General features: G+C 65.8%; 1 protein-coding gene across 1 annotated transcript in view; it reads right to left on the bottom strand.

Annotated features, from left to right (window-relative positions):
• The window catches only part of LOC119095112 (serine/threonine-protein kinase N2), a 129,428-nt gene that overhangs the window by 67,671 nt on the left and 37,716 nt on the right, over positions 1–24,041 (bottom strand). Inside the window, exon 2 of the mRNA XM_037217999.1 lies at positions 9,115–9,451. Within this exon, the coding sequence (XP_037073894.1) occupies positions 9,115–9,451 (337 nt within the window). The remainder of the gene's footprint in view (positions 1–9,114; positions 9,452–24,041) is intronic.

The raw sequence follows: 24,041 nt of genomic DNA, 5'->3' as shown, positions 1-24,041 counted from the left end.
GAAACACCACGCCAGCGAGTCGAGCGGCTCTGTGTGACGCAGTCTCGGCCTGTTACCGGTCCGCCGGCACCTGGTCAGCCGCATGGTTCTGACGCCCGAAACACCACGCCAGCGAGTCGAGCGGCTCTGTGGGACGCAATCTCAGCCTGTTACCGTTCCGCCGGCACCTGGTCAGCCGCATGGTTCTGACTCCCGAAACACCACGCCAACGAGTCGAGCGGCTCTGTGTGACGCAGTGGCAGCCTGTTACCGGTCCGCCGGCACCTGGTCAGCCGCACGGTTCTGACTCCCGAAACACCACGCCAGCGAGTCGAGCGGCTCTGTGTGACGCAGTCTCGGCCTGTTACCGGTCCGCCGGCACCTGGTCAGCCGCATGGTTCCGAGAAGCTTCCGACGGACGAAGCTGGGCTTTTCTCAGAGTGCTGCCCGCGGGTCCCATTCTCCCTGACTTCCTGACATAGGGCTACGATGTTGAGGAGATGACGGCAGATTGTCTTTTCCCAACCTCCAAAAAACCGAGTTCTAAGGCGAAGCACCATACAACAGCTGCAGCCTGACATAATGAGGGGAAGCCGCCCCGCATTCGCGCCCGGCCATTTATACCAGATCCGTGCCATCCCCAACATAACTTTTCTGCGGAGGTGGCACGGGGGAGGGGGGGGGGGGGGGGCGTCACGGTCCTCCGGTTTCTATTTACCACCAAACCGTTCCAGCCAGACAACTGAGATTTGCTATCTTCCCCTCGCCGTCACGCTGACATACGGGCTGACTGACGAGTTGTTACCAACAAAACTTGGCAACCTACATAGCCCAAGGACAGATCATGACGTGATTTGGGGAGAGGAGGAGGCATTGGCGCACGTCGCATGATTTGCCACGGCACACTGGCTTAATGAAACCAGCTCCCGAAGCCCAACGTTCGACTAAATATAGACCTATAATCCGCCCGGGACACCACGAGCTCAGTCGGATGGCTCGTATCACGCGACACCTCAACCACCCCTGATCGGGTCACTGACGACGGGATTACTGCAGTCAGACAAAACTCGAGGACGTGCCGCGGCGTGCCCCAGGCGGACGCTTTACGGCCGGCGCCAGACCGTCACCCGTCCACGCCACGGCCGGCGCCAGACCGTCACCCGTCCACGCCACGGCCGGCGCCAGACCGTCACCCGTCCACGTCACGGCCGACGCCAGACCGTCACCCGTCCACGCCACGGCCGACGCCAGACCGTCACTCGTAGGCCGAACGCGGTCGCGTCGGTGAAAGTCCACCGCCCGCGCCCACCGCGAGAATGACTCCGCGCCCGCTCCGCCCGCTCAATGCATCGCTGATCAAAGGCGGCCGGCCGCGGCGACGACGCGGCACACGCACCCGCCGCCGACCGGGCACCGCACGGCGCCGACACCGCACGCCGGGGGGAGCACTGACGGCCGACGACGGGCGGGCGGCGCTCGGTGGTGCCGGGCGGAGAACGGAGGCGCGGGTGGCGGGCGGCCGGGCGGCGCCGATGGTGTCGGGGCGGAGAACGGAGGCGCGGGTGGCGGGCGGCCGGGAGGCGCCGATGGTGTCGGGGCGGAGAACGGAGGCGCGGGTGGCGGGCGGCCGGGAGGCGCCGATAGTTCCGGGGCGGGGAGCCGAGGCGCTGGTGGCGGGCGGTCCGCTGCGGTATGTGCGAGACTCGGCCGACCTGGCTGGCAGGGAGCTGATCTACTTCGCTGCCGGGTGCCAGAGCCACAAACACCGTCGGGATTACCGCTACCCTTGAGTGACAGATCCCCTCCGACGCTTAATTGTTCGCAGGAGGGCTGTGAGCTGCGCCTCACGAGAGCGTGGCATCCGCATTGGACGCCATCATGGTTACCAGGCGCTGTCAACAGTGTCATGGCGACCAATCACGGAGACTGAAGCCTCCAAGCCAGCCAAATATGTATTGCACGTGAATTGGAAAAAAAGAACAAAACAAAACAACAAACGCGGGGAAAAATAGCTGGAGCCTCGGCCAGTCACAGCAGGTAAAAAAACCGCACGCAGCCCGGTGACTGGAGCTGCAGACCGACATACGCTACACTTGGCGCCCGGGTCAGTCGCCACTGCTAACCCAGGCAGACCGGTTCGGCGTCACGCGTGTATCGACTGTTTTGATCCAGACTAACACGGCTGCTGACGCACGGCGTTTCAACCCAGTGCGTGTAAGCCGTGCCTTTACCGCAGGGAAATAGTCCGCTCGCACTGGCGTGCTCAGCCGGCCTCCCCCCATCCCGTCTCGCCCCGCGAGCCCGTGGACGTCACGTTATTCCGGGCGGCCGCCCGGACCGACGGCGCACCGTGACGGCCCGCTGCGGGGCCGGCCCGCACGCCGTGCAGCCAGCCGGCCAGCGGCGCCGTCTTCTCAGCGAGATCGGGAGGTCGGACGGGTCTCCGCGAGACAGATCGGGAGACGCCCGGCACCGGGCGGGATCACAGTGGCGGCTCGTGTCACGACCACAAACGGCCCCTCCCGGTCTTTCACGAGCTCGGCGGCCGCGGCCGGCGCGCAGCCGCCGGACTTCCCATGCCCAGAGCGGCCTGCACTATCGGACGCTCCGCACTCGTGACCGCCGCGCCGTGTACGGCACGCGGTGACACGAAAATACATCAGCGCGGATCAGTGGGGCCCGCACCTGGCTTCTCAGGCCAGCACCGGTCGAGTTTTCCCGGACGAAATCCGATGCCGGCCGGGGGAAGGTCGCGTCCCGCCCCTCCCCCCTGCTCAGCGACCCACGTCACGAGGCCGCCGCCAGCGCGGCGCGGCGCAATACGAGATACTCAGGCACTCCCGCGCGGCGGCACGCGGGGAGTGCACGCCCCCTACCCAGCACACGCACAACCAGCCCCCCCCCCCCCCCCCGCAGCGCGTCGGACGCCGCCAGGCACCGCCACAGCCTGAAGTCGGTCGTAACGGGGTGCCGCCCCGGCGAGCGCTGGCAGCCGCGAAAGTCCGCCGCCGCACGTGTCGCCGCGACCGCGACGGCGCAGCGTGGGACGCGACGCCGGCTGCGGTGCGGCCGACAGCGCCCCGACCGCCGTCCACCGGCGCGCAACAATGACACAAACAGCGGTCCAATCACGCGCGGCGGCGGCGGCGGCGGCGGCGCTCGCCAGACCGTTTGGGCGTTACACCACGCACCATGGCCGTGCGGTCAGCGCTCGGCCATGCCATTAGCGCTAACGACATTACCTGACGCGCTCGCTCGCTCCCCCCCCCCCCCCCCCCACTCCCAGCCGACGGCGAAGAGAGTTGGGGTTAAATAGCCGCCGACGGGTTGACGCAACATTTACGGCCACGGACACGTCCCGATGGGCCCCGTACGATCCCAGCCGAACATCGCGGCTGACTTTGCCCATCATCGCCCAGCTTCGTGACGCGTCCGAAGGTCGGGACCCGAGCAAATGTTTTCAGAATTTCACTGGGCTGCGCGCGCCCCGCCCCCAGCGACGGAATCAGCCCTCACCATCAGCGCGGAGCCGCGCCGACACGGTGGCGGCGTGTCAGAAGTGCGGCCGCGGGTCGCCAGCGCCGGCGGAGGTCAGCGGAGGTCAGCCGGGTCGCCGGCGCCGGCGCGGATGCAGAGCGGGACAGAGCGGGCGCGCCGCGAGAGCGTCCGTCACGAGCCCAGCAGCCGACGCCAGGATTCGCATGCATTCAGGTCACTTTCGAACGGGCGAAAACCGCCCCCGCCCCGGCCGGCCGTTGGGCGGGCGGCCGCGTGCACGCCGCTGATTGTCGGGCCACTTTTACTTGCGTCGTTTCGCTCCACGGAGCGGACCTGGCGCCCGGCGACACGGCGGGGCTAATTGAGCACACCGCCCGCCACTCGCGGCTCATATGAGGGGCGGGCCCGGCAGCCGTCGCGCTGGTAACGCGACTCCGACCTGCACCCCCTGCAGGCGCGCTCGTACCAGCGTCACGTGACCCCGGGTCGTGACGCGACGCGGGCGCGGCGTGACGCTGCGGTCCGCGGCCGGCGGGCTGCGGCAGCACGCGCCCGGCCCGCCGCCGCGTGCCCTTGCCGCAACAGCAGCTGCTGCCGCCGCCGCCGCCGCCGGACCCAGCTCAGCTGTGGCCGCTGGGAGCGGGGCGACTAGGGAGATGCACCGTTCTGCCCGGCGTTCTCGCAGTGCCACGGTCTGAGCGCTGGTGGGGTCTGTCAGCACCACGGCGTCCATGCCGCCGGTTGAAGAGCGGTGCCCGGCACAGGGCACGGCGGACACCAGGCACGGAGCGGCGCCCGGCACCTGATGCCAGGCAGGGCGAGCTTGCGCGTTCCCACAGTAAGCCTCAGCGATTTTGAAGAAAAAAGCCTATATAAATGAAAGCCATGCGTGGAAAAGCGTCTGGCGGCGTGACGTCTCGCCACCGCTCTCCAACGTACTATCCTGAAACGATTATGTGATTGGCTGGTTGACTCTGCCGACCCCATGCTGGGTGCGCAGTTACGCCCAGCCCGCCGGTTGCGTCCCACGGTGTTGTGCAGCGACGATAGACGGAGGATCGGCGGCAGGTCGTCCTGGCTGGGCCGACGCGAAAATAAGGTCGGTTGACGCATAACAGCGCCGCCAGTATTCGCAGTGGGTGGATGTCGAGCACGAAACAAAGACTGTTTTCAACGATTTCTACCTCTTGTCGGTTTTTTGTTGTTGTCTCAACCAGCCAATGGACTAAAAACAAGGAATAGCTCGCGTAATACGTCGATGCTTACGTCGGCGATCGATCATTTATGAGCATAGCATACATTGATTCGTTCCCCGTCTTTTTACTTCCAATTTGTCTGAATTTTTCATGCACGCGGGGAAACCCGCTTCCCGCTCTATGCCGCAGTCTGGCGGTTCATGCAATCTGTTACTTGGCGGATAATGTATAGCCCTCGCCAGGCCCGCCCATGTTTTTAACATCTACAAGAACAATGTAAGCGGATCAGCTGTGGGTATAGAGCCGTTGACACATGAACCTTGACAACGCGCGGCACGGCTCCTGAGGTGAGGGTAGCGACATCTGAAAGACGTCTAAAAAAATGATGTCCGGCAGTCTCGCCGGGATCCATGTATGATCCACAATGCCGCGACGCGCAACGTTCAACGCGGTCCAGAGGAGGTCCAGCAGACGCTGAGATGAGCCCACAACTTCGAAACCTGTTGTCTATCGCACCATTTTATCTTCTAAGGACTTACGTAACTTGTTCAGTGCATTTGCGAGGAGCATCATTCACATAAGACGGTAGCAATAGCCTTATTCCTCGAAGAAAACAAACGGGGAGAGCGGAGAAAAAGATGGGTTGATATTTGGGCAACATACCTTCATCAAGGCCATAGCAGAAGTGCCTGGCTGGGCCAACGCGAAAATAAGGTCGATTGACGCATAACAGCGTCGCCAGCATTCGTAGCGGATGGATGTCGAGCACCAAACAAGGGCTGTGTTCAACGATTTCTTCCTCTTGTCGTTTTTTTGTCTTGCAATCTTAACCGGCTAATGGACGTAACATAGGGAACAACTTGCGTAATACGACAATACCTACGTCGGCGGTTGGTCACTTCTGCTCTTGTTTCGATAAAGGCATGTTGCCGAAATATAAATACATCTATATCTTCATTCTTCTGTTTTTTGTCCTCTCTCCGAGAAATAAGGCTATTGCTGCTGTCTCATTTTCGTTATGTGCTTATTTAAATAATATACCATAATACTGCCACATTACTAACAAATTTCGATATTGTGCATACCAATTTCCCTCCACATTTTCCGCAACGATTGATGTGGGCCCATTCATCATTCGCAATAATGCAATATCACGCTACGAAACCTCGATCCTTCATAAAACGGCTACTACACTCCTTGTTTCGCCCAATTCATCGCGGCTTCACCTCATTAGCCGAGTAGGTGAAGTACCGCAACGACTCGAAAGCTGCACCATGTCACCACGTCACGGAAATTATTTTTGCCAAATCCGCCCTGCACACGGCTGGCATAACGGGCTCCCAGACGGGGTCAGCGTCAGCCTACAGCACATATTCGAGATGCAGACGGGTCCACTTTGGGCTCAGACTCCCCTACAGAGTCACGATATCGGCGCCATCACGGCGAACGAAGGCAGCGTTCGCATCACGACAGCCTCGCTCGTGCGTGACGGCGTCTGGCTGAGAACGCCGGCTCGACGACAGGTCCACGGCTTCTGGCAGCACCGCCCCCCAAAGGGCGCGCGACACCACGCGAGGTCCTCGCTGACCTACTGTAACCTAACGTGCCGCAATGTTGCCGGGCCGCCGCGCCATTTTCGCCCGCCACGTCAGGTCGATCAGGGGATCAGCCGACCACACGGGCCACGGTCGCTGGCGCCGAACAAACGGCAGCCGATGCGACCGCTCCACAGTCGGCCACACGCCGGCCAGGAATGCTATTGTAGCCGGGCTGTAGTTGCTGGCCATGCCCGCAACTGTCGGCGATATCCAAACAAACGAAGCTTAAGCCGCTTACCCTCGCGAACAATCCGACGAAACACGGACTTTGGGGGCCTGTTAGTGATGCCGGCTACGGTCCTAAACGCTCGGCAGTCAGGTCTCATTTGGAAATTCCAGATCAACAAGCCCACTACTGGATGGTTGAGAGACGTTTTCAAGGCTGGCGACGAAGATAATTGGTCTTCAGACTAAGAAAATATACTAAAGAAAATACTAAGAACTAAGAAAATATACTACTTTATAAAGACGCTTTAGAGGCTCATAGCGGCCCGTCTTAGAAGCGCACACGTGTTTGTAGTCTTTTGAATTGGTTGTCCCACACATCTGCTCATCTGCTCATGTTGAGCCTGAACCAACCATGACATCTAAGCCGATATCCGAAATGACAACAACTTCTGTAGCCATTAATTTCCTCTTGGGCGTCCTACAACCATCCCTTCGTGGCCTGCAGTCCTCCCAGCCCGGTCGCTGAGCTCCACCACACCCGGCGGCGGCGGCGCTGACCACCTCGGCGGCGGCGGCGGTGGCGGCGGCGGGGCACGCGTCTGCCGCTCCCACGGCGGCCGGCCGCGCACCATTGGCGGCGTGATAAACGCCCTTCCCACCATCCCTCAGCATAATGGCGCGCGCGGGCCGATGAAGATGACAAAAACTCGCACGGCCGGCAGATGGCCGATCGGCAGAGCGGCGACCGCCGGCCGGCCGGCGGGGCCGACACCGGCCCGGAGACGCGGCCACGGCGGCGGCAGCACGGCGACAGGCCTGCCGCGACCGGCGGGGCGTATTGGCGTAGTGACCCCGGCGACACCGACCTCCAACACGGCGGGGCAGGCGAACCAGGAGATCACCGCTGGGGCCGAACTGCGCACATCGCAGCCCGGACATCGCCAATGCCTGCACCTTGCTCTCCCCGGACGAACGGCACCTGCTGGAGCTGCGGTCCAAAGGATTGCAGCGTGTCCCCCCCCCCCCCCCCACCCCCACCCCCGACCACCCGCAAGCCCCGGCGTCTAGAAGCTCGAACCCTGTTCCCATCGGGCAGCTCAGGCCTGGTGCTGGACGATGATCATCTGACGAGCGTCCGCGTCCGCGTCCGCGACACGATCGCCGGCTCTCCACCGACTCGGACTCGGCGGCAACACTGTTCACGGCGTTGTTAATGGCCGCGTGGCGACAGCGGACGGCGTTGAGACTAGCTGGCCGGCGAGCCTGCGGCCGCGCCTGGCGCCTTCCGCCCGACATCGGCGCGGCCGGCTCGTTCGCCGCCGAGTCCGGGCCGCCTCCGAGCGGGGCCGGGCCCTCGGCCGGACCGCAGCCGGCGAGGCACCCGTCTTTCAGGCCGCCCCCCGCCATCGATCCTGACCCACTGCCCCATCGTGCGGTGCATGCACGTGACCACTATGGCTTTACGACGGGTGAGCAGGACATCAAAATGGCTGAGATGGCACAGGTGTGGTACGCTCTCTCTCTTCAGCCCGGCGAGCCTCGCCTGGTGCCGGACCATCAGCGAACGACATGCAGGGAACAGACCGGACGCATGGAACGGACGCCGTGCCGTCTCCAGGCGGTGACTGCCGGCGTATGACGCGGTCACGGCCTTTGCGCAATGGACAGAAAGTGACTAAAGCACCGCGCACGCCGCGGTCTGTTCGCAGTCTGCCCGCGCGTGTTCAACCTCACTTAGCGATGTGAAAACAATCCCAAGCGGGTGTCACTTCCCACCATTGTCTCTGCCGCCGCCGCCGCGGAGAGGCAGCGACGGCGCGCGCGTGCGGCGGCGGCGGCGCAGGATGCCGCCCGGTTTCGCCGACCGACCTGGCCGACCCGGCGGCGAAACTGTCCGTCCACCGCCCGGCGGCGGCGGCGGCCAGCGATGCTAACAGACGAGACGGCGCGTCGCATCGCCGGCGATTAATCCGCGCCGACGGATCGGCCGGAGCGAGCCGTCCCGTGGCCACCGCCGCCGTCAGCGCCGCCGCCAGCAGGCGGCACGGGCGGCCGCCGGGCGGTGCGGCGAGAAAGCGACGGGGCGGCACCGGAAAGGTCGGCGCCGTTGCTCCGGCCGCCAAGGCTCGCGGAAGCGGTGTTGTCTGCGCTGACGTCGGAAACTCCGCGCCCGGACCGCGGTAAGAGGCCAGGACTCGCCTCATGCCGGCAATGTCCTGCTCGCCCGGCGCTGTTCGGTTTGGGAAATAATCCGCTTTACCCCCGCTGCTGCGATGACAGATAGCCGAGCGACACACGGCTTTCTGCCGTGACCGAGGTCCCGAGCCGTGCACCCCGCCCGCCTGCATCAAGGCTTTACAAAATTAAGATTGCATCCAATCTCGCTCGCAAACGAACGCCACGCAGGGCGGGGCCTCCGACGAGCGAACCCACCTCCGAATCCCCGTCCCCTTATTCGGCCGGCCCCGCCAGGCCAACTCTCCACCTGCCCGCCGCCTCCACAACAGCGCTTCATCAAGACGGCCACACCAACGCCAGACACTCCACTGCCCTGACCCGCAGCGGGGCGCCCTCCACGTCTGTCACCAGCCTGCCGCGCCGCCGCGCCGACAAACAGACCTGTCCATCAGCGCCCCTGCCGCCGTCCGGCCCCACAAACCGTCCCGGTCACCCACCTGGCACGCAGGGCTGCGGCGCCGAGCCCTCGTGGCCGGCCTGGCCCTGCGTCAGCAGAATCTGCGAGTCCAGCTCGTGCAGCTCCGCCTGCAGCTCCTGCAGCTTGTTGTTGGCCTTCTTGACGATGCTGGAGACGTTCTGCAGGCTCTTCTTGTCGCTGGTGGCCGTGCGCAGCTTCTCGGCGCCCTCCTTAATCTTGAGCTCCTTACGGATCTCGCGCTTGATGTACTCGCGCAGCTCCTCCAGCTTCTGCGGCAGCGCCGCGTCAGAGATGTCCGGCGCGAAGCCATACTTGAGGCCCAGCTCGTGGAACGCTGACTGGGTGGCGCAGTCGCCCTGCAACAGGTCAGGGCTGCGGGTCACGAGCCGGTCCGACCGAGCGAGACGGCCGCCGACCGGCGCACAGGGTCGCGGGAGATACGAGCGTTCGGTCTGAGGAGGTGGCCGTTCGGCACGTCGGGCGGCAACAGCTACACCGGAGTGAGCTGAGGGCTCTACGGCGGCTTGTCGGGGAGGGACAGCGCGCCAGAACAAGGACAACAAGAGGGGGAAGTCGGTCAACCTGACGACAGTTGCGCTGATATGCGGGCGGATGGGATTGGAGTAGGTTCACCATATTTTATCAGCACCACTGTTAGATAATTATCATTTCAATTTTGGGTGCACTGACCGCACTGATCATACAATGACCTATCATCATACCTATATATCACTGATAAAACGTCTTAAGCGACGCGCCTGTAATTAAACATTTCCTTGTTGGATGAAGTTACAGCCCTCCCAGCTAATTCGAGGATCCTGAGCACCAAAAACGGAGCCCCAATCGTGTCTAGCCGTTAGTCAGCAGGTGTCGTCTGCTAGTGAAGATTCCTCGCTAGCAGACGAAAACGGCAGCGATCCCTACACCTCTATAAGCTCCCACTCTCACTGAGGGTTCGCAGGTCATCCCAGGCCGACCCAACCCCCTCCCCAGCCGGCGCCAGGTCAAGAGCCCGTCACCCGCGGTCGGCGCCGGGCGCCCGGCGTTCGTAGGTCAGCCATGACGGGCGCCCGCGCCGCTCGTGGCGCAGCGCGAGCGTCGCGTGCGCCGCCGCCCGCCGACGGCGCGGGCAAACAGGACGAGCTGTGCGCCGCGTCATGTCATCACTGGGCACGCCGGCTGGGGTCACACGAACGGCCGCGTCAGGGTCACGTCAGAGGCACAACACGGGGGGCGGGGCGACAACACGGCGGCGGAGCGCCGTCAGATGACTATGCCAGCAGCACGCAACGGGGCACCGCGGCTTCCGAGCCGGCCTACGCGGACGCCGGCTCCGGCACTGCCCAGCGCAGCATCAGCGGCCGCCGGGACCCGTCCGGCGGTGGGCGTGTCCGCCCCGGCTCATCGAGCCGGCGCCGGTGCGGCCGCGCCGCTCCCGACCACGCCGCCGTGCGTGCGCGCTGGCCGACCCTGCCGGCGCTACGGCGTGGGCGGGCGGGCCGGCCGACCCGGCCCGGCGCAGCGCTGCAGGCCGCCGCGAGATCTCATCGCCGGAATGGCCATCTGATCGTCATTCCGATCATCGACGGAATGGCGACCGGCGCGCTGAATGATATCGCGGCGTCGGGCGACGCGTTCGGCGGGCCACGCAGCCGCCCGACATCGCGCCCGATCGCCCCACATCCGCCGGCGCGAGCGGCCGACCACCATCCGGCAGCCGTATCGTCTCTGACGCTGGCGCCGAGCACCGCCCGGCAGCGGGCGCCGGCTCCGGCGCGCGGGCAGCCTCGCCGCCGGCACGGTTCAGAGGCCGGCCAGACGGACGGCGGCGACACATGCAAGGCGGCGGCAGGCGGAGCCGGCGGCCGCCGACGCTCCGGCACGCCGCACTGCCGGCCGCGCCGGACAGGTGGAGAGAATGTCGACGGTAGAAACTGCGAGTAATTTGCTGCCGCGTGTGGGAACAGTGTAAGCGGCGGGAAGTAGTTTGACGTCGCGGCACAATGTGAAAGTCTGAAACACTCAGGAGATCTCATAATGAGCTGGTGAGGAGTGCACGCTTCAGGTTCTACCCTACCATCACGCACTCAGGAACCAGACACATCCGCCTCGCCTGCTCGGCACCCCTCCTCTCGCCGAATCACGTAAGCCTTCACCACACCTGGCCCGCACCTCCTCCAGCTGAGCGCAGCACGCGTCGGCCGCACCTCCCGCGTCCGCGAGAGCATCTCCGGGACGGAGCGGCCGCGCCTGTGCCCGCGCCGCTCGTGGCCGCCGCCGAGGGCCCCGGCCGCCGCGCCATCCGCCGAGCGGCCGCCTCGGCGGCGGGAGACGCGGCACCGCGATGCGCCGCGACACTCGCCCCCGCCGCGTCCCAGCAGCGCAGCCGAGCAAGAGCTCGCTGTGGGGCCGCCGCCACGGGCCCGACCGCCAGGTGCGAAAAACACTGAAGACGCCAAACGCCGCTCATTGGCTACGTGATTCGCTCATTAAGCTGTCGGGGTGAGGCAGACGACGTCGCCTGTTTTTGATGGATGCTCCTTCATGCGATATTGATCAAGGCTCTTCATTCCGGCATGCAACGTACTGCAAACAACCCGTTAAGGACTCATCTGTTCACCTCCCATGCCGCGTTCTCCGCGGTGTTCTGCGCTGGGCCGTAGGGGCGCGCCAGCATCGGGGCCATTTCGAACACGTGTTCCGCACAGTGCTCCGTAATGTTCCGCACTGTTCTGCGCGGTCGTCGCTGCGTGCCGTGCTCCACACAGTGCTCTGTCATGTCCCGTACGGCGTCCGCACGCCGTCGGCCGCGCGACCTGCCCGGCCGGAGCGCGTCTGACCGGAGCCGGTCAGCGGGTCCGGCCGGCCGACCTCGGTCGGTCCCTGACCCGCGGTCTGCAGGGCGGGGCGGGCCGCCGCCGCCGGCAGCCGGAGCTGCAGCGGCGCCGTCTCCGCCCCCGCAGCCGGCCGTGCAGCTCCGGCACCGGCCGGCGCGGCCGGCACAAGAGGCCGCGCTGCAGGACGGCACGCGCCGTGCGGGCGGACAGTGGCAGTGCCGAGCCGCGTCCGTCACAGGCGTCACAAACCGGACCCATCCTGGGCGCGCGCGTGCTTGCCGCGCCGACCGCGCCAGCATCCAGCCCAGCGCGACGCCGCGCCGCGAGCGACGGCGAACGTCAGCGACGATGACGACCGTTCCCGACCGGCGGAGACGGCCGCAGCCAGGCCGACCGACGGGCGGCGTTTTTGTCCGACCCGTCGCAGCCAAGGCCAGTCAATGCGGCCCGCCGGCGCGCGGCACCGGCCGCCCGTGGAGCCGCCAGTTTTTGGACTGGCGCCAATTTTGGGGTCAGGAGGCGGCGTGACGCTCAACGCGGTCGTTGCGCGATGGTGCCGACGGCGCGGCGGTGTCAACGCCGGGGAACGGGTCGTGATTTACGCCCGAGTTGTGGTCGGGCGCTGGGATTGCACACACTGGGGCGGCCGGCACGACAGGGAGCGAAAAAACGATGGATGTCCGCGCGTTTGCGTCACTGTTGAACACTTGATTTGGTCGCTGGGGTGCCGCGAAAATGCACTGAGCCGTTCGCGATGGTCGCTTGAGTACCGATTTCTCGGTGCCCAAGTCACAAGTCCCACTTCCCTGGGAGTTATCCGCAGACATACACGGAGCAAAATACCTGGCGTGAGCATAACAAATGTCTATTGATCACCGGTAAACAACAACCTTGGCATATGAACAAGCAGGACGACGTCCATTGGCGCCGCGCGAACCTCACGAACACTCAGCTCATGGAGCCTTCGCGGAGACCATTAGCCGATGGCGAGCAACACGGCTGCGGGCAGCTCTGTCGACCTGACCGGGCGAGCGGTCACGCGGACGGCGTGGACCACCGCGCCGTTATGTCCGCGGCAGGAAGGTCTCTGTCGGCTGATCGGAGCCGACCAAAAACACGGGCGCGCTGGCCTGCGCGCGCCGCCGCAGTCACCGCGTGCCCTCTAACAAACGACGGCGTCGCGTGCCTGCGATCCGCGCGCCGATCGAGCCCAGTCCAAACAGATGGCGCGCCCGCGCAAAAACAGGAAGCCGACCCGATGAGTCGCGTGGCGCGCGGCGGCCGACAAAAAGGCCGGCGACGGGCCGGCGGTGCACAGGTCACGCCCGCGGCGAGGTGACACCGGCGTGACACCGTGACACCGATACAAAGCACGACAACCGACACGCCGCTCGCACGCGTGCGCGGCCCCACAGGCAAATCGACTATGCCATCGCCCGAGTGAATTCATGGCAGGTGCCGGCGCCGGCGAGCGATGCCACTCCACCGTGCGCCCGTCGGTCGGAGCGCTGGTGTCGCAAGGATGCGCGCTTCACGTTGTTTGGTAATCACGGCGGCTCATTACGCGCGCTCATCCGGCGCGACCTCGGCCAGGCTGAGCCCCCCCCCCCCCCCCACGCGTCCTCGCTCCGATACCGAGCGGCAGCGCGCCCACGCCGAACCGCCGATCCAGCCGGCACGAAAACAAGTCGGGCACGGCGCGCCGAGCCGAGCCGCCGGAGAAGCACACGGCGCTGGCGGTTTGGCGCCGTTCCCAGCTTACTAAAGCCTCCTACACCCGGCGCCGTTCGAAGTATACTAAAGTCTCCTACACCCGGCGCCGTTCCAAGTCTACTTACGTCTCCCACACCCACCGCCGTTCGAAGTCCACTTAAGCGTACTACACCCGACGCCGGTCTTCGTTTCACGTGCCCTCGTTACTCTGCACAGACACCCGATGTTCGGGTTTGATCATCGGCCATCTGAGGCGTGCGTTTAGTTGTGCCCCGGCTTGGTCGTTGCGCGCGGCACACGCCATAACGCAGTGCGAACAATGCCCGCTCAGCGGCATGGCCACGTGCGAAACTCGGCATTCATGAAGCTACGTCCAACGAACAAAACTTGATTAGTACTGTCTTATGCTGCGCCATATTCAAATCTTCGAACTCACGACTTATTCATGAATGGCTGGCGTGATGAGCCGGAGGCTCGCCCACGAGCCGCAAGTAGCTGCGCACGCAAACCTGAGTGCACACACTCGCAGATTCCCTCCACGCCACACGGCCGTTCCCCACGTGCCGTCTGCTGCGCTCCCCCGAGAGCTTTCCGCGCCGTCTGACGTCCTCGGGGTCACCACATCACCACGGGGACCTGCGCAGCCTCCCCACCAAACACGCGTCCGGCGGAGGCGGCGCCGGCCCATTACGAGACCTTTCTAACGACGGGCGAGCGCCTGGCCGGCGGTGGGAGGACTCATCCCCGGCCCTTCCCCGCCCACCGGCGGCGCCGTGGGCGGCAGCGGAGGCGGCGCCGGCGGCGGCGGCGGGACGTGCCGGCCTTCGACAGGGTCGGCGCGCGCGTGACGACGGCGGCGGGCCGCCGATCGAGCCGGCTCTCGCGTCGCCGTCCGCCGGCCGGCGCGGCGACAGGTGCGCGTGCGCTCAGCCGGTCCGCTCACAAAAACCGCCTCCTCGGCAGTCACGCTCGAGCAGCGCCCGCGGCCGCCGGCCACAGCCGTCAATACGGCACCACACGGCACACACACACACACACACACACACACAAAGGTAATGGGCGCACAAACTGACGCGTATTTATGCCGGCCACCTCTTACACTGTCGCTGGCGAGCGCAATCACACGTGGGCTGTTGTTGACTTGGGTTCAGTGCGCAGCGACTGCTTGGTTACGCGGCATCCATAACTAGTGTCTCAATGACGCGGAGTTAACTAAACATTGCTTATCTACTAATGCGGCAAATTATTGAACGGCGAGAGTGCCCTCGCTGGTGAACAGACAAGCACACTTAGCTTTAGTACCGATGGCTGTGAGATAATCGAAGACACGGTCAATATATAAAGAAATGTCGCCCAGAACCTCAGCAAGAGATAAAGGAGTAGAGGCTGGGCCACACAGCGCCGCCGTCCTATGCGGTAGCCTTGGTAAACGACCAGCACAAGCTACACGTGGAAGGGACCTCCGATACCTTTTGGGGAATCAAACTGCTTCACTCACTCCACCACGGCGACTGCGCGATTAGAACGGAACGAACCGATCAGCCGCTCTAATCAGCCCGCCGTCATTTGGACCAGCTCCACCTGTGGAGCCAGAGGGCGGCGGACTCGGCGCGGACCGCCTGCCGCAGCCGGCGCGGCGGCGGGCGGCCAATGCAGGCGACGGCCGGCCGGCTGGCGGCGCGAATTAATCACCATCGGCCGGCCGGTGCCGACTGCGTGTGAGGCGCGGCGGCGGCGGCGGCGGCGGCCATACGGCGCACAGGCGCCTCTCCCACGGACGCCGGAAGGATGGCGTCGACGCCGGCCCGCCGAGACCGGCCGACGCCCGGCCGGCCGACGCCCCAGGCGCGCACGACCAGCTGGACACGACACGGACCGGGGTCGGAAACGAACCGGGAAGGCATGGACCGGGGAAGGCATGGACCAGAGCGCAATGGACCCGGAACGGCATGGACCGGGGAAGGCACAGACCAGGGGCGCTATGGACCTGGAACGGCATAGACCGGGGGAGGCATGGACCGGGGAAGGCACAGACCAGGGGATACCGGATGGATGGACCAGGATAAGGGGAGTAGCCAGGACCGGCGGCGTCTATGCGGAGCGAGCGCATAGCAAGGGCTCGACGCTGACACTGTCCACTTGGCGTCGACCGATCGGGGAAGACTCGGCACCGGCCGGCCGCACGCGCACCACACGGCCGGGACAACGGCGCAGCCCAACGGCACGGCCCGTGGATGCCGACAATGATGGAGCGTCCGCTCCTCCACCGCGTCGAGATGCCGACACCCAAAAGCGGATGAGACCGGCTCAGACTTCGGCCAAGCAAATCTGCGGCGTTCATCCACGCCCCAGGGCGGGGCCGCGGCGCTAGCCAGCTCCCCCCCCCCCCCCTTCGGCGGCGTCACAGCTGTGCCGCCGTCGTCGCTGCCTCTTCTACAGCCCGGCCGGGCGTCACACAGCGGACAACCGGCGGCTCCGGCCGGCGCTCCCCCGCCGCACCGGACTGCCCGTTTAGCCGCGACGCACCCGGCGGCCGCCAGCTTCACCGCCGAACAACGACCGCCAGAAGGGCGGCCAGTCGATGTGGAGCGGTCTGGCCGCCACGGCGCACCGCGTACAGCACGTCCTGGCGGCACGCTGCGCTTTGAAGTCGCCGAGAGCACAGCTGCCCGATGATGTCCGAGGCGGCGGCTCAGCTGTCGGCGCCAAAACAGCTGGCGCACATTTGGGCATCACCACTGGACTTCAGCGCGAGTCGGAGGCGACCCGCGCCTACGCCAATCGCGCAGCACACGCCGTCTCCACCGGCCCAGAGCTGCCGTGCTGCGGGGAGCCTCGCCCCTCCCCCCGCTTACCGTGCGCGCCGCGTGACATGTGAACCCCGCCTGGCGTGACCGCTTCCCGGCTTGTGCGGCTTACCCGGCTGCCGGGTCAGCGCTCGCCGCGGCGCACCGGTTACGGTAAGCCCCGGCGCCGGCCGGACACGCACACGGGCGCCGCGCGGCCCGGCCAGCTGGCTGGCTTCCGCGCGCCGGCGACCCCGGTCCGTTCGGGGGACGCGAGAGTGAGATGTCACAGGTGGCGGGGGAGGGGGGGGGGGGGGCGAGGCACCAGCCCCGTAGCGGTGAAAGCCATGCGCAGTTTACTGAACGGGTGAATGACAGTCCATCGAAAGCTGCAGGAAAGTGTGCCGGATTTCGCGCTGTAGCTCCAGTCGCCCCTAACTGCTGACTTCTGCACGCCGGTGTTCTGTGCACGCCCCTGCCGCTGGAGTTATACACATCGGCGTCCTGCACACGCCCCTGCCGTCCGGACCCGGACCACGGCCGATCGGTTACGACGACCGGGTGTCGCGGCCGGTACCATTATACTCAGTTCCAGTGACGTCACGAGCAACTCGAAACGGACCACGGCCGATCGGTCACGATGACCGGGTGTCGCTTCCGGTACCATTCCACTCAGTCCCAGTGAGGTCACGAGCAACTCGAAACGGCGGCGGCAACCCGAGCCGGGGTTTTGATGGATAGCCCCGGGCGCATGTTGGGCACGAGCGAAGGGCCGCGCGACGTTGCTAGACATTTCTGAGGTCAGCTCGTGGCATAACTATTTTGTGACGCGTTATTATCATTATTGACACTGTTAGACGTTTTTAAGCTCGTGGCATACCTATTACATCTCTTAGAATGACGGCCGGTTACTGATGGTAGACGGCCGTTGTGGAAGAACCACGGCGTGCCAGCACCGTGACTCGATTTACGTTCTTGACTGGAAATCGTTCTGAGGGTTCAACGCCTGCTCCAATGCCACAACCAGTTTGTCAAATGAAGCCTTGACATCACAAAACCAGCGGATGATATCCGAACCGGAATTGGTGCACATTCGGCCATAAATGCGCCTTTTTGAGGCAACGAGAACCTCGATCATGTCCTCACCAAAATGACACCGGTGTCAATGACATAACCGCCATGACTGGGACGGCCATTGGTTGGTGTGCAGCGGGTATCACGAGTGTTGGGTACGACGGCCGTGTTTCTCACCTGTCACAATCGAGCACGTAATCGTCTCCGCTTGCCTCCCGCGATGGTGTGTGTCATTGCGGCTTTACGACGCACTCAGCTGCTGAGGCCATATGGCGTCGCCTGCCTCTCACCCTGGCAGGAAGGGCGGGCACCGCGGGGAATCGAACCCCGCACCTCTGGCTTCCCAGACGTGCAGTGGTTAACGCGCGATGGGTAATGGGCGCCTCCCAACGCGCCTCCCGCGATGGATAATGTATCACACGTGATAGGACATATCCGCAAGCGGCACACGGCCCTGCGCTTGCTGCGGCCGCACACGTGCGCTTCACCTGTTGTGATACTCTGCCGTCACGTGATACACACGTGATACTCCGCCGTCACGAATGATGCCGTAATGCTTATGAGCACGAAACTACCACATCAAGGGTCGCACAAACCATGTACGAGCCATTCTCACACCACAGACACCGTGCCTGTTGTTCACATGTGAAGCCAAAGGTCAGATGAGGAGGATTAATCTTGCCGCCGCTGCATAGCTTTCCACGAATCGCCATGCCAAGGTGACGTCGCTGCACCGCGAAAAGCGCACGGCGACCAATGATGTCAAACCGCGTCAAGGCGGCTGTCTTACATAAGCGCACATAAACCGGCCTTAGCGAAATTCATGAACGGACAAGGGCGAATGTTCGCCATGTACGTGAGCCATGTCCGCTGTGGTAAACATCAGCCCGTGACGACATCTGCGAAACGGACGCGCCAGAACCACGGCGCAGTCGCCCTGCCCGACACCGGTGACCATGGTCTGCACGCCCCGGTGCTCGTGGCATTCCAGCGCACACCGTTCGCGGCCTAAGCTGCCCTTATCGGCGCGCGCTTGGCGCCAGATGCGGAGGGCGTGCCGCTTCGCTCTGATGGGGGACCGGGCGCCGGGGCGTCGCAACGGGGTCACACCGACCGCAGCGCCGACCCTGGACAAACCCGGAGGTCATCAACGGAGGCGCCAGCCGGGCGGGCACCGGACCGGCACGCAGCAGATCAGCAGGTCTCACCCAATCACATCTAAATCCCGCATTACTTACGCCACGGGATGGGTATGTACGCGTCAGCGCCCACCGGCTGAAGAAGAGCTCTCGATCGATCAGATCTCGACCCCAAATTACTTCAGCAATCCCCGAACCTTGTGAGCACCGACTGCGCAGTCGTGCGTGCAATCTGACCGCGGCCACCGAGCAGCGGCCAGCTGGGCTCAAGCCGTCATCCAGTGCACCCGCGCAGCAGCAGCCCGCGGCAGCCGCCGACAAAGCGGCCCGCAAGTGACGCCCGGGGCGGGCACGGCCGGACACTGGCCGCCCGTCAGTCGGGCGGCGGCAGCGGCGGAGCCCGGTGGAGGGAGAGCACGGCTTAGGCGGAGCGCCGACGCTTCCTCACCACTTGCATGTAACAACACGGGCCGGTCAGCCTCAGCCTCAGCCTCAGCCTCAGCCTCAGCCTCAGCCACAGCCTCAGCCTCAGCCTCAGCCTCAGCCTCAGCCTCAGCCTCAGCCTCAGCCTCAGCTTCAGTCTCAGCTTCAGCTTCAACCTCAACTTCAGTCTCAGCCTCAGCCTCAGCCTCAGCCTCAGCCTCAGCCTCAGCCTTAGCCACAGCCACAGCCACAGCCACAGCCTCAGCCTCAGCCTCAGCCTCAGCCTCAGCCTCAGCCTCAGCCTCAGCCTCAGCCTCAGCTTCATCCTCAGCCTCAGCCCACACTCGGCCCAGATTCCATGGCACCAGTCTCAGCACCCCGGATCCCAGCCTCTCCAAGCTCCGTTTGCGACAAGCCACGCGCAAAAACGGGCAATTACTTCATACCGTTCATTCTGTCGCGCGCCCACCGGAAACCGATAAACAACGCGCTCGCAAAGTGGCGGGGGCTCAGGCGGCGCGCCGTGTCCAACGCCGGCGTCTGGCGCTGTCGCTCGCCGAAACCGGCCAATGAACGCCCGCGCCGACCTCACCCGCTATGGCGGCCAAGGCAATATGGGTTATGGGTTATGGGGGACAGCTGGCAAGGCTGCTGATTGCACAAAGTGAGTCAGCACTTTATCTCAGTGGACGGTGCATAGCAAACTGAAGGTCACATTCCGATTTGCTGTCTATGTACCTCAACATGTTCTAAACCAGATAACCCCAAGACGACATTCTTTACACCACATGCAATAAGGTTGGTCTAAAATATGCAGCGGTCGACACGACAGTGCCCTTGCACTCATCTGGTCGACAATACCAAATCAAGCACATCATCCAGTTCCCAAACCCAAAAGCAAAACCCCGTTACACGTGCGAGGGGTGGCGATGAACAATTACACCAAATCGCCACCATCGCCACCAATATCTGCACGCCGATCGTGTCGAACGCTGAACAATCGTCGCTCTCGTGTTCGGCACGAGCGTCACCCATCCAGACGGGGTTTTGTTCGTCCGTCCACCCGTTGTCAGGCGTCAGGACCACCAGCCGAGAGCGCTGGCGGGCACCGCAGGCCATCCGACAGGGCGGGTCAAACCGGTGCCGTCAGTGGCACGCATCGGCGAGATCGCAGCGCCGGCCCGCTCCAGAACGTCTAGCAAAGGCCAAAATCCCAGGCGCCGGCCTATAATGCCGACTAAGTCTCGAAAACGCGCGAGAAAAACACCAGTTCAAGGAATCAACCTCCATTACTAAGGAAATCGGCCGGATTATCTAAACGGCTGCATTCCTGACAAAATAACATCGCAGTCCAGATCGAAGGCGTCATCAGGAAGGTCACGGGTCCACCAGCAGCGTCTTTCAGAGGCAGCTCGTGCAATGAAAACGGCAACCGAGGAACGATCCGGCGACATCGCCTACTTAAACGTTGAACCCACCCGCCGCCCGGAGCGTTCCCTGAACCTATTCTCCGTGAGCTTCCACCGCTCACCACAACCTTCTACTACTCTCCACAAGTTTCTTATACTCGACACGAACTCCTAATGCTCGACACGAGCTTCTACTACTCGCCACGAGCCTCTTGTGTGATCGCCTGCCACCAGCGCCCGCTGCGAGCGTCAGCTGACAGCGTCCCTGTCTCCTGCGGCCGCCGGCGTCGTGTGACGAGCCGCGCCCGTTAGCGAGCCGGCGCCAGACTGGCAGGCGGTGGCGGCCCCCTGCCGGCCCGGACACGCCTATGTAGTCGCCCCTCTGCACGCCTCTCCCGGAGATAACGGCTACGGCACGGACCAGCGACGCCGGCCGCCGGCCGGCACAGCACGGCACAGCACGGCACGGCACAGCACAGCACGGCACGGCACGGCACGGCACGGCACGGCACGCGCAGCCCGACGGCAAAAGACGACAGCGCCGGGCAGAGGATGGCGTGCTCCCGTGGAGGTGGCACCGCCGGGGGCGAGGCCGGCGTGTCCACGCGACGCCGTCCGACGGGGATCGCACTGAGGCGGAGGACGTGTACCGCCACACAGCACACGGACGCACCAGGAGTGCGGCGTCACGCGTCCTCCCGTGCCACGCAGCCACGGAGGTAGAACAGGGGGGGGGGGGGGGGGGAGGGTGACCAAGAGTCACGGGGTCGGTCGAAGCGCGGCGGCGGCCCGGAGCAGACCTGCCACATCAATCCCGCGGCGAGGCGGGAGGTGGGACAGCGCCTCCGGGCGCGCGGACCGGCCCGCCCCCGGCCGGCGGCCCTGCGACCCGGCGGCCGGCGTCCACCGACCGCCCTCGGCACGGCCGGTGCTATGAACACCGCTGACCGACCTGCTGCCGGCCGGCCGACCGCACGCCCCGTCCAGTTACATAACGGCACGAAGCCGAGCGCGGCGGCGAGCGCGGCCGGTGCAATGAAACCGCGGGCGCCGCCGTCACCGGCGGGGTGGGGCGCGGGCGGCCGCCGCCGGGAAGGCCGCCGCTGGCGCCCGCCGGCCGCGCCGCCGGCACGACATGCCGTGACCGTCGGGAGTTGGGTTACACGGGCCCGCCGAGCGTCGTGCCACGTACGCGGCGCGTCGGGCTCGGTGCGGTGGGATACTATGGGCTCGGCGTCGATACGCGATTGTGAGTGCGGCGTCGCGTGGGACGGCGGGCTGGTGGCGTCCGCTGCTCTTCCGCGAAAGACGGCGTAACAGTCGGCCACGCTCACAAAACACCCATGGGTGAAAGGATCGACAGGCGGCATACGGCGCGACAGAGGCACCGGCACGTGCTCAGGCCGGCCGGGAGGGAGACCACCCACGCGTCCGACGCGGCGCCGGCAGCTCACACCGGGGCACTCTCGGTGGCTCACACCGAGGCGCCCTCCGCCCGCGGTCACACGGGGCGGGACTGCTCGCGCGCCACCGTCACGCGACGTGACGGCGAGTGACGCGAACGCCAAGGGCGGCTCCCGGCCGGGCCGGAGCGACGGCATTCCGGCGGCCGGCCGGCCGACAGCCGGACCGGCAGCTTCAACAGGTGCAGCCGGCCCCGGCCGGGGCGGACACCGCCACAGAGCGACGGCAGTCGAGCAGGGCTGGCTCCGGGCAGAGTCAGGGCACGGCCAGACGGGCAGGGACTCGGGCAGCCGGGCGGGCTGGAGCTCGGGTAGCCGGACGCCGTCTGGGCAGGACGGGCAGTGTCCAATGAGAGCACAGGCAGGCCGTGGACAGGACTGAGGCGGGACCAGGTCTGCGCAGAGCACGGGCGGAGTCGGACACAATCCAAGATCCGAGGAGCTAGGCCTACTCAGCTCGGATCGAACATCGCCAGACCCTGGCCGGGCGCGGACCGCCTCGGCGCGCGGTCTGCGCCGCGGCGTTACCTTGGCTGAGCTGACGCTGCTGAGCCGGCGGATCAGTCCGGGTCGCATCAGAGCCGCCAGCGTCAGCATGCTGAACTTGGGCGCCGGCAGGCCACTGAGCGGGCCGTCGGCCGTCGGACTCTCGGGCAGCATGGCTGGCTGGCTGGCCGCCGCAGACACTGCCACCGCACGCCGGGCACGCGTGCTGCCGCCCGCCGCCGCAGCACCGCCGACCGGTCCGGCGCCGGCCGCCGCACTGACCGCCGCCGCCGCCGCCGCCGCCACTCAGGGCGCGACGCGCATGGACGCGCAGCGCCCGCCCCGCGACGCTGGCCGGCCGGACCGGATGACACGGCCGCGGCGCGCGGTGACCTGAGCGATGCGAGCACGTCCGCCGCCGCGTCCCGCCGCGTGCGCTGTGGCGCGCCGTCGCCGCCGCCGCTGCCGCTGCGGTGGGCGTGCTTTCTCCGGGCGAAGCGGCCCACGCGCGCGCTAGCGCCGCCCTCCCCCTCTTATCCGCCCGGGGGCGGGGGCAGTATCGGCGGCGTACCGTCTATCGCAGGGGGGGGGGGGGGGACGGGTGAGAAACGATGGACAGGGCAGCGGATTGGCCGGCGGAGGTCATGAAGTGGCTCATCCTCCCGCGACCGGCCGGGTGATGGGTAGGTAAGACGGTCGCACATCAACACCACGCAACGGACCTCAGCGTCCCACACCGGTGAGTAGAAACTGGAATCTCATGGAGCGTGACCTGCCGGGACTTCTCGCACCAGTGACCGGCCGCTCCTGACGACCGGCCCGCGGTCGCCAGCAGCGCTCCGCCATCCCGGACATGAGCTGCACCCCGCGCGCTGACAGCGGGCCGGGACATCGGCCGGCAGGGGGGGGGGGGGGGGCGAGCCGTGAGTGTCTGCGGGACGCGAAGGCGCTGCCCGGCTCAGTGCGTCACATCCGCCACATCCGCGCCACATCCCGTCACCGTCCGGCAACTGTGCGACACAGCGTGGCGCACCCACTCCAAGCGCGCGGACTCGAGCCCCGCGCCGCCACGGAGCGACACGAGCCACCACCGGCGTCCCTGCAGCCCCTCCAGGCGACACCCACCGACACGTCCAAGGCCGGCCGGCACGCGAAGGACGCCACCGCCACCGCCACCACCGCCACTCGCTCACGACCGCGTCACACGATCGTCCGCACGGATCGCGTATCGCGCGGCCGGCGGCACCGCCGCCAGCGCACGGCGGTCCGCGGCGCGCCAGTTCGCCGGGTTCGGGTGCGGCGGGCACGGATTCGACGGGCGCGGGTTCGGCGGGTACGGACATGGCGCCGACATCACGCTCGTGAGCGCGCGGCGGCACTGCCGGCGGGACCGCCGCCAGCCAGGCGCCGACACGCACGCCCGAGCGAAAACGGCCGGTCCCCGCCCAAACCCGGCACGACTGCGCCGCGGTGTCCTGTGCGCCCGGCAACAGCTGCTCAGCGGAAACGTGTTCGCGTCTGACCTCGCCGGGCGATGGCGGGTTGAGGAAACAGTGCGTCCGAGCGCCGTGGTGCCAGCGGCGATGGTGCTACCCCCTCGCACGATCCCGTCCACG

Source organism: Pollicipes pollicipes, unplaced genomic scaffold, assembly GCF_011947565.3.
Source record: "Pollicipes pollicipes isolate AB1234 unplaced genomic scaffold, Ppol_2.1 Scaffold_4219;HRSCAF=4965_pilon_pilon_pilon, whole genome shotgun sequence".
Lineage (NCBI taxonomy): Eukaryota > Metazoa > Arthropoda > Thecostraca > Pollicipedomorpha > Pollicipedidae > Pollicipes > Pollicipes pollicipes.
Note: the sequence above shows the minus strand (reverse complement) of the source record. Positions and strands in the feature narration are given on the sequence as shown.